A 10,420-nucleotide genomic window follows, 5' to 3' on the forward strand; every position below is an offset into this window, starting at 1 on the left:
GCCCTGCAGCGCCGCGGGGTGCACGCACCGCCGCCCCGGAGCCACCCCAGCACCCCCAAACCGGCGGCTCGGACTCACACTGACAACGCCGTGTAGAGGCCCGGGCAGGCGCGGAACGAAAAGGAAGTCCGCCGCCGCGTGACATCTATATATAACCTCGTTGGCCAATGGGAAGCCGCGTGAGGGGCGAGTACAATGCTCCAAGGCGGAGCCTAGCGACCGAGAGCGGGGCCTTCCCGGGGACGCCTTAAAGGGATCGGTTCCTAGTACCGCCCCGGTAGCGTTTGGGTTGGGGCGTTATCGCTCACCCCTGACCCTGCATTTCCTCCATGATGGGGTGTTTGGTTACCTCTCGTCGAGCGTGGAAGCCTCTTAAACTGTTACTCCTCAGATGCTGTGAAAGAGACCCGTGGTCTTTGAGTAGGTTAAGTAACATCAATCCCTAGTCAATAATTAAGCTGGCTTTAAAATACTGCTTTAGTATTTACCTGCAAGTCAGGAGCTGGCTCTCACACTGTTACATCTTTTCTGCGCTAGATTAGCTGAGTTAGCAAGATGACCAGATCAGTTTTAGAATTATTTAAGAGAGTAATTCACACGTTTGCCACACGGTGGTGACAACGGTAGGTAAAACGACACGGCAAATAGTTCAGTGAGCTCTGAGCAAGACCGTAACTATTACACAGGTACCTAACGTATTATAGACTTCTGTTGCCCTTTGATAAGTGCGCTGTGGATGGTGAGAGCTGACCTGTTGGGGCTATGTATAACATGTATCTCCTAACAGGGGCACGATGTGAACTTGTTCGCTTGTTGGGGAACAGGGGAGGTGGAGGTGTTTACAGTGGTGTGTGCAATGGATTTAGTCTAGAGAGCTCTTCTGCATAATAATTTAAAAAATGTATTAAAAGTGAATTTCCCATTGTTCAAATATACAGTAACGAATACTGCAGTAATTCAATGTTTTATAACAAGGAGAGTGCCTTTAAACTGTTCCTTTTCTCTCTCTCTCACCCCCTGCCACACCAAGAGTGGCTGCTATCTCTTCTCACAGCTGCAACAGCTGTCAGCAGAAACACCCTCATACTGGAGGTGGTTCTCCAAGGCAGCAGGAGAGCTCTGGGGAACCCTGCATTTAAAAGCAGGCACTATCGCCAGCCTAATTTGATATCAGCAGGCACTATCGCCAGCCTAATTTGGTATCAGATACCTGCACAAGCAGTTTGGGTCCAGCTGGCACAAAGCAGCACACCAGGACTGCCTTCTAAGTTACATGCAGAAAATTCTATGTGAAAATTGCTCCATATAACGTATCATCTAGGCAACATCTGAAAAGAGTAGAGGTTTGCAATCCTCACATCTGGAAGATCTACATCTCTGTATCAACAATATTGATGTTTTGCTTAGTACAACTTGCCTCCTCCTGAATCCCAGGACCATGCTGTGACAGCAGGAGGAGATGCCAGCAATCCAATGTCACCCTGCACTATGCCTCCCAGTGGAGAATGAAGGCCCAGGCACAATTTCTGGTCCCTTGGTGAGATCAGACTGCCTCAGTAGCAAAAACTTGGTTGGAAGGAGATTAAAAACAGTCCCTAGAGTGCTCAAAACCCCACTGTCCTAAAGCCGGGCATGGAGATTTAATTTCCATCAGTCTTTACACACAGCAGGCAGGCAGAGAAACCTGTGACAAAGACAAGCTTCTCCACTGCTGCGTGTTTTTTCCACTTAAGCTTATTTAGGTTGCACTAGCACAGACTGTGTATATTATACCCCCTTAAAAAAGAGAATATGCATTGCTTAGTATGGGCTCTGAACTCATCCAATGGTCCTGTTCTCCTGCAAAACATCTTTTGCTTTCTTAAGCCTCTATTCCATCCCAACCCTTGAAGGTTGGAGTTGGGGTTTGTTTTTTTTAAAGAAACATTGAAGAGATGACATGGTTCACTTTGGCAACCAGGTTTTAATAGAAACATACAATACACCTTCTCACATAAATATTTTACATAGACACAAACACTCGCAACACTCAAACTATGTAAACCAAAGCTCCAGTTCTGTTTAAACAGTGCAAGGGAAAAAAATAATTGTCACAGGAAGAATGGAAACGTGAAGTTTCTAAAACATAAATAATCAGTCTATTTCTCTTGTGTCCTTACACTCCACTTAAATACTGACTGGCTCACCACATTAACCAGTTGTGTTCTTACACAACAGTTGCAGGGGTAAGCAAAGCCAATGTACGTTCACTAGTTTGGTATTGCTAGCAATGGAGGTCATTCCAAGAGGGGTCTGACAGCCATCCTGCCACACATAGAAGGGATCAACATCACCTTCTCTGGAATCCAAGCTAAGATGCACTGCAAAACTCACTCTCTCCAGCTCACATGTAGAGAAGTTTTTGGATTTGCAGCACCAAAGGTTGATGAAGCACAGTGCAGTTTAGAGTCTCTGCTTCTTAAACTCAAAGGAGCACAGGTTAATTCCCAAGTCAAAACCATATACTTTTTCACCCTACTGCAACAACAAAGAGCCCTCTCATTCTCCACAAAGTAAAGGGAATGGAAAAACTTTCCGAAAGGAAAAGCTAACACTGCTTTAGGCCTGAATCCAGATTTAAAAAAAAAAAAAAATTTTTCTTAAAACAAAGGTAGACTTCAAAACACTGGCACACCACAGTAAATTCTCTAGTTCTTTCTTTGCAGAGGTATACGGCATAAAAGTCACTGAAGTGTTCCCACATTTCAGGTTCCTGATGAAGACATTACTTAATTCAAGATTTATCACCTGGCATTCTTTGCTGGCTTGCCTTATTTTTAGGAGCCTAAGCTTTTGTCTGCACACACTGTACACTGCTTTGTCGTTGCTAAATCAGGAACTAAAATATTTGTGAAGCACCTTGCAGGTGACACCACACACAGCCCTTGACTGCCACAGCCCAGGATGAGCAACAGATCCACCTCACACACCAGATTAAGCAAGACCCAAATAAATTCAGGCTTCCAGTAAATGTTGGTTTGATCCCATGCATAGGGAAGACATATGAGGTACCTCGTGTAATTGCCACTTTATTCCACCCATTCAGCAATCCTAGACTTGGTTCTCCAGCTCTTTGTGCCAGTAGTGCTCAGGATAACTAACAGCAGGATGTGCAGCTACCACTGTTGCATGCACCCTCATGACTTTAGGTCACTAAGGGTAGGAAGGACAGCAAAAGAAAGGAAAAGCTCTTAATACTTAGGATTTGGCAAATGATGTGCCCACGTGCCTAACAGCTAGAAGCAGCAAAAAGAACTTGACAGCTTGTCAGTCACAACATAGATTTATTTTATGCAGTGCTCTACTATTAACATATAGATATGTATACACAGGACATCCCCCACCATTCTTGGAGACTTGCGTTGTGTAGCACTACTCTCCCCTCATAGACAGACTGAGGCTAAAAAAACAGGCTGCACTTTCCAAGCATCCAGCCTGTTCCCTTACACTTTACTCAGGCTTAACTTTCACATCAGTCATCAAACCTTCTTGGAGCCAGAATCCAGTAAAGACCATCTTCTACAAAGCACGTCCCCTTTACTCTTGTGCTCGGGAGGTTGTCAGTGCAGGCAGCAACTGCAAATTACACTCTAAATTCTACAAACAATAGGTAGGTACTACCTTTTTTTTTTTTTTTTTTTTTTTACAGCTACAAGTGTCATGTCTTCATATTTAGAGACATTTGCTCTGTTTCTAAAGCAAATTGTAATATCTCTAGATAAATATTTAAGAAAATAAAAGCCAAAACTATCTTTTTTGCAAGGCACACTACAGAACAGTGCTCACACTTCTGCACTTAGCTTTGTGGCAACACCAACAGAGCTGCAAGAGTCCCAACCCAGCCAGCCAGCACAGAGGCACAAGTGAAGAGGGGAGCAGGCTGTACCCAAGTCTGGACAGCACGCACTATGAGGTCTTTGTAACAAAGCACGAATGAGGAAGAAGGCACAGTGGATGGAGAAAAGTGTATTTGTCTCTAAGCCTAAACTTGGGAATACTGATACGGACTACCTGTGAGGAGAAAATGATCAGCTGGGAAACTGTGAAGGATCTGTGTAGAGCCCAAAGAGAATTAAATTTCCCTCCTAAACACACAAAGGTCTCACACTTTGGAGAAAGCTTACAGGAAAGAGCAAACCCAAAGATACTCCACATGCAATCAGCAGCAGCTCTTAAGGGAAATCTGAAGTGTCAGTATGTATATGTGCTTCCATCATACATTTTACATGATGAGCTATGATCCTAAAAGCTACATGTAAGCACCAGCCCACACTGAGGGTGTTGATCTGAGATTAACAACTGAATAACAGGAAGCAAGTAAGTCTCTAGTACAACTGGATAAAATAAATATTTGAGTGTTCCTGATACAGTCAGACCAGCAGGAAAAACGTTTTCCAGAGAACAAGTAGAACTTTGGTAGCAATCAACTCTAAAGTGCCTTATGCTTCTTAATTCCTGTGCAAACACTGCTGTAGATGCAGAAGCACGCTTCAAGAGTGTTAAGATGCTCAATTACATAGTAACACGTGACACAGGAAGGAGTTCCAGTTACCTTCTCTGCTATCATGCATAGCCCAAGAGTGATGACAGAGACCATGTTCCTAGCTTTCCTTCAGCACTTCATTTCTCTTCCACCCACTCCTGTGCTGTAAGCATTAAGAGACACATCCAGTCTACCACCATGGTCTGCAACATTCCTGTGAGAAAAAAAGAGGTATGGAAAGAGCATCTACATCAGACGGTGGGTCATTGTGGCCTTACTGGCCAGACCAGCAAGGAACAGCCTGGCAGGTTCTGCAATCACCATTTCCTCCTCCAACAATTTTGCTCAGCAATGTCTCATTGCATAAAGGTGGTGAGCACAGAGCGATTTTTAAAAGGCGCTTTTCTCTCAGCAGTTTCCAGGCTATGAAAACCCTGCCATTTCCCATCCTTTTGGAATGCATCAATCAAATAATGCAAAGATCCGATCCTTCTTTCCTCTACTTGCCAAAAGGCCTTATCCCCTGCCTCAGAAGGGCTTTCTTCCTCCTGGCTGACCAAGGCTTATTCTTCTGTGGAACTGGGAACTTCCTAGTGCCAGTTGATCACAGCAAGCAGAAGGAGGAGTGAAGCCGGTCATTTCGTGTGAAAGTCAGTCAAGATTTCAAACCCATTTTTTCCATCATCTGCTCATACACCGTCCATGCCATTGCTGCCATCAGAGTCCGCCTGAGGGCACGAGGCACACCACCTCGGAAAAAGCCAACCAACCCGAAGTCCTGCAACAGGAGATAAACAAACAGTAAGCAAACAGCAATCCATCATAATCTGCCTCTAGTGTTTCAATTTCCCATCGTTTGTAACATGGAAAAGCATGGGATATATTTCATCTCAGACTCAGATCAGTTTCTGAAAGACCCAGGCTTAAACAGCATTTAATGCTTAGCAAGAACCTGTAGCACCAGGCAATTGCAGGGTTACCCAGGAAGGCAAGAATAGTGAGTGGAGAAAGGAATGCCAGGATAGGGACAATGGATGAGGAAAGCCACACTCAAGCCCAACAAAGAGAAGGCAAGGGTTTGACAGCTTCAAGACATCTGAAGAAAATGACTTGTCCTTGGTTTACAGCTTCGTATTTACAAAAGTCACTTAGCTATTCTGTAAAAACTGAGATTTCTCAGTACTGAAGTAAAAATATATTCCAATATAATAAAAGTATACCATGCACAAAAAAAAATCCATGCACAGATAAGATTCCTGTTTACGAATAGAGCTTAACATAGAAACAAAGCAAACGTGCCAATGTTCTTCTGAGGGCAGAAATGGAAAGGTGGGCTGTGAGTACACCTCTATGCCATTCCAGGGATACAGATCTGGGTGTTTATTTCTCTTTTAGCATCCAAAGGCCAAATAATTATTTTGTAGCTGGCTTATATCTGAAACTGGCATTTCACACTACCTACTAAAGAAACTCTTTGCCCCAGTGGTAATCACAGATGTGGCTACACCAATAAACCACAGACAGCAGCAGCTGTAAGTACAGCTCCTCCAAGCTCACATAATAAGCTCAGCTGAACTGAAGTCAAGATGAAATAAGCTAAGTGCTTTCCATCACTACCAGTGTGAGAATCAATATGTAACAGACAGAACTGAAGTGAAATCATTCACCAGCCTGAAACATGAAGCAGGCCTGTGTGGAGAGATGCTTGCTGGAATAGGCCCAGCTTTCTGCTCCAGTACTCTGAGCTTGCTCTCCAATTCCTCATCATCTGTAATTTCGTGAAAACAGATATAGGACTGATGAATGGCAAGAGTAATCATGGAGCAAGTTCACTGCCTTGAAATCCATTCAAGAGAAGCAAGAAACACATCTGAGTTGTGATAGTAGCCTCTCTAATTACAAGGAAAAGCAAGGAATGGACTGAAGCCTCTGACTGCTTTCAGATCATCAACCACAGTACTTTCCAGTTATTACTGAACAAGTCCGCACGTAAACCACTGACAAGAGATTCAGTCTGTCACAGCATGACTCACCTCAGCTTCTGAAAATGCTGACAGTGATTAGCCTGACTGCAAGAGCACATCAAGCAGTCACGATTATTCACCTCATTTAAAAGACAGTAACTTCCTTATCACAGCTGTGCTTCATGGGAGGAGATCAGAAGCAGGGCTTCGATTGTGCGTATTAGAAGGGATTCACCTCACCTTGTAGATGAAGGCAAAGGCCTGGCTTGTCCTGCGGTACTTTTGCGGGGACAGCTGCATGTGTGTTTTGACAACATCAGCAGGCTGTGTTGCCAGTGAGGCCAAGATTCCCGCAAATATCCCACAGCCAAAATTCAGGAAGGGCATGAGCACTGGGTCCAATTGGCCTGCAACAGAGCAAAGAGAATGCACTCAGACTCAAAATAGGCCAGGAAAATTCATACTGCATGACAAAGTGAAAAGCTACTGAATGATTAAATCAACATCAGGGTCTAAGAGAAGTTAAAATCCATGCAGGACAGAAAAAACTTTCAAGGCGAAAAGTGGCTACAAGAAGTTAGCACTACTAAAAAGCCTCACTTGCTGGGGAACTGAATTTGACAGGAACCCAGATTGTGCAAGTGTTGCCCCAGTCAGCTCTAACACCAGAGGAACCTGGGGTAAGTGGAAACTGATCAGTATACAAGACAATCAGCAGCAGAAAGGACAGCTGAACACATCCTCTTTCAACTGTTCACTAACCCACCTTATACATCAGTCTTCATAAAGACAATCAACCAATTTAGGGCCATTTTCCATTTCTACAGTGACCTGAGCTGTAGGTCTACAGTTCTCCACAGGAAAATGTGAATATCCTACCTAGAGTTCTACAAGAGACTAATTCAACTACTGAGGTAGAGGGCTATAAGCAGAGCATGCAGGCAGTCACCTGCAGGGCAAGATGCAAGAAAAGAACCATCTCCCATTACAGACTCCAATGTTCAGCCTTACCTTGAGGCGTGAGCTTTTTAGTCTGTGTGTAGAACATCAGGTAGATCCCAGAGAAGGGTGCATCCCGCAGCAGCGTTGCAGTGAGCCCGCTGAACATGCCACGAGCCCCTTCCGTCTGATAGATATTCTTCAGAGCTCCATATACACTCCCATAGCCAAATCTTCCACTCTGCAAGGGTAGACAACTGTCAGTCCTCCACATGCCAGGCACAGGCCAAGGAGTCCTGCACAAGCTCCATGTGACGTCTGAGATGGCAGCACAAAGGACAGTCCAAGACAAAAACTGGATTTCACCTACCTCAGCCTTTAAAACAATCCTTCAAGAAGGTAAAATAAGAAAGATGTTAAAAGTACACATTGTATACAACATAAACTTAAAAATGTCAGGGTGAGTTCTGTTTTATCTTACACTTCTTGCCTAAAAATCAGTGCACGGCTTTTCCTACACAATGTGTGAACCAGGATGAAATCAGGACTACATCCCTGACTTTACTCAAGTGGCAGCAACCTTCTTCAGACAGAAGAACTTTTTTCATCGTGAGGAAGGGGTGCAACATCATTAACAGGGAACTAATTAGAAAGTCATACTCACCTCATATCGGGTCTTCACTACAGTCACTGGCAACATGCAAATCCCAGACACTGCACGTGCAGTGGCACCCAGAAAGACAGACTCCAGGGCTGTAGGTGAACGGTCCACTAGAAACTTTTGCTTCATCATGTACAAAGTGCTGAAGTAAATCCCAACCCCAGGAATACATCTGGCAAAGGACTTCAGAAGCAGCAGATGAAGAAAGAAAAAGCACACATCAGACAAAATGTACTATAAACATTTCAGACTGTTAAACTTGACAGGAAGCTTCGAACCAAAACAAAACAAATCACATTTTTCCTCAGCTAACATGCTGAGGAAAGAAGGCAAGGTAAAAACCATTTACAGCATTGACAGCAAATTGATTCACTGCATTCGTCAACTGAGGTTTTCTAGGAACAAAATACTCCCAAACAAAATTACTTTGGTGCACTTGCCACCCCACGTGTTCAGCTGCTCAGGACTGCAAATCCACAGTGACTGCTATAACCTAACCAGTGGAATTCACAACATTAACTCTTTAAAATAGGATTTAACCATGTAAATCACATGGTGTTGTTCATAATTATTCAAGTGCTGGCTACTTAAAACCTGTCCATAGTTAGTAATAACATGGAGGTTTATTTATGAATGTATTTTTAGAAGTCAGGGTTAAAACAGCCACTTACTGGAGAGACACCTTTCCAGAGCCCCAGAAGACTCTCTGTACGAACAACTCTAAAGAGCAGCGTTACCATCCCAGCACGACTGGACCTGAAACAAAGACAAGACAAGAACTGCAGAGACGGCCTGCTTATGCTCTCTGGCAGATATACTCTGCAGCCACCCCCTTTCACTCACATCTCTGTGCATTACCCCAGCACCTCAAAGGTGTTCCTTCTAGACTCAGCCTGCTCTCCTTGGTCACTCGTTTAGGACTTCTCTGTCACCTTCTGCTTTCCCACCACTTGTAACACACATTAGAGGCCTCTCTCATTAGCACCTTAAGTTGCTCACTCCCTTTGTGAGCAGCAGAAGGTGTAGTCATAGTTGACTACACCATGCAAACAGGAGCAGCACCGCACATGGACAGGTTATGTGGCACCCACACAAAATTTTTCAGGCAGAGGACACCCCATGAAACTGCACTGCAGCCACTCCAGTAAACACCAGTCTCTCAGATGTGTACAGATAAATACTCTGATTTCATGTTATTAGTGCTCACAAGGGCAGCCATTTCCTCTCTTTTGGAACAAAATACCAATCCTGCTCCATGCTTTAAAAGCATATCTTCTATTTCAGAAACACTCTCAGTATCTGAATTACAACCCTGAACTCCAAGCCCCAGCCAGCAAATCAGGAAGAAGCCTACAGCGGAGTATGCCCGCATTGGCCCCACATACACATCCCTGCTCTCTTACCCATTAGCAGCAGGCTGCAGAGTCTGCAGGCGGGTTTTCAGCAGGTCAAGGGGTTGGAAGAGGAGTGTGGAGCAAGTCCCACTGATGGAGCCACACACAAAGGCCTTTAGGACTGGATGCATCTGAAAGAGGAAGAAGAGGACTTTAAATTGCATTTAATTAAGAATGGTACAAGAGGATATATAGCAGCTGATATGTTGCTTGTCACAGGAAAAGAAGACTGGCTAAGGACTGCTGCTTAGGGCATGGGAAACTTTTACAGACCTTCTCAGAGCCTGATAAAGTTTTATTTGTGGTTTCTGGTCCCTCTGCCTTTCCTAGGAGATTGCTGCAGAATCTCCTTGCAATTTGGTGGTTGGAAAATCTCCTGAACGTCAAACGTATCAGCAGTCATGGGGTAACCATTTGCCACATTAAAGGAAATGGGTCCCACCAACTTCTTGCCTTCGCCCAAATCCCATCCACCTCTGCTCAGCACCCTGCTGGCAGTGCCTCCAACCCTTCCTCCCCATTGCACACCAAGGTCCCCCCACTACCATGGGTACTAGCAGAGCTCTCCCTCAAAACAGCTCACCACCCAAACCCAGTTCAAATGCACTCAAAGCACAGCATGGCCTGCTCAGCTTAGGTCTGCTTTTCCTATCCACACCAGCTGCCATCTCTCAGCACTTCTCGGGTTATAAGGCAGGAGGCACAAACCACGTCATAAGACGAAGTTGTTTTTTTTTTAATTAAAATACAGAATGGTGTTTTGTCAATAAAGAACGAGTTTCTACACTCCCTTGAGCAGAATCACGTCAGAGATTTTTGAAGCACGGCGGTTTCCAGAGGGGAACACTCAATTAAAGTCTCTTTTGCAATGAACTGCACACGGCTGCCTTCCACCATCGGCTTTCAGACCCCTCTGAAAACTCGTTACGGCTCTCCCGCT

At 44.5% G+C, this 10,420-nt stretch overlaps 2 protein-coding genes across 3 annotated transcripts in view; both read right to left on the minus strand.

Annotated features, from left to right (window-relative positions):
* The window catches only part of RPSA (ribosomal protein SA), a 4,882-nt gene extending 4,723 nt beyond the window's left edge, over positions 1 to 159 (minus strand). For both annotated transcript variants that reach the window (XM_010185618.1, XM_010185620.1), the window contains exon 1: positions 79 to 159. The gene's annotated coding sequence lies outside the window, so the exon portion shown is untranslated. The remainder of the gene's footprint in view (positions 1 to 78) is intronic.
* A 5,018-nt stretch (positions 160 to 5,177) lies between these two features.
* On the minus strand, positions 5,178 to 9,611 carry SLC25A38 (solute carrier family 25, member 38). The gene is made up of 6 exons (XM_010185621.1): positions 9,490 to 9,611; positions 8,758 to 8,842; positions 8,090 to 8,269; positions 7,498 to 7,666; positions 6,727 to 6,893; positions 5,178 to 5,300 (listed from the first exon to the last, which is right to left on the minus strand). Exons 1-6 carry the CDS (start codon positions 9,609 to 9,611, stop codon positions 5,178 to 5,180), a joined length of 846 nt encoding a protein of 281 aa, XP_010183923.1.
* Positions 9,612 to 10,420: the final 809 nt, after the last annotated feature.

Source organism: Mesitornis unicolor, unplaced genomic scaffold (genome assembly GCF_000695765.1).
Source record: "Mesitornis unicolor isolate BGI_N332 unplaced genomic scaffold, ASM69576v1 scaffold9815, whole genome shotgun sequence".
Lineage (NCBI taxonomy): Eukaryota > Metazoa > Chordata > Aves > Mesitornithiformes > Mesitornithidae > Mesitornis > Mesitornis unicolor.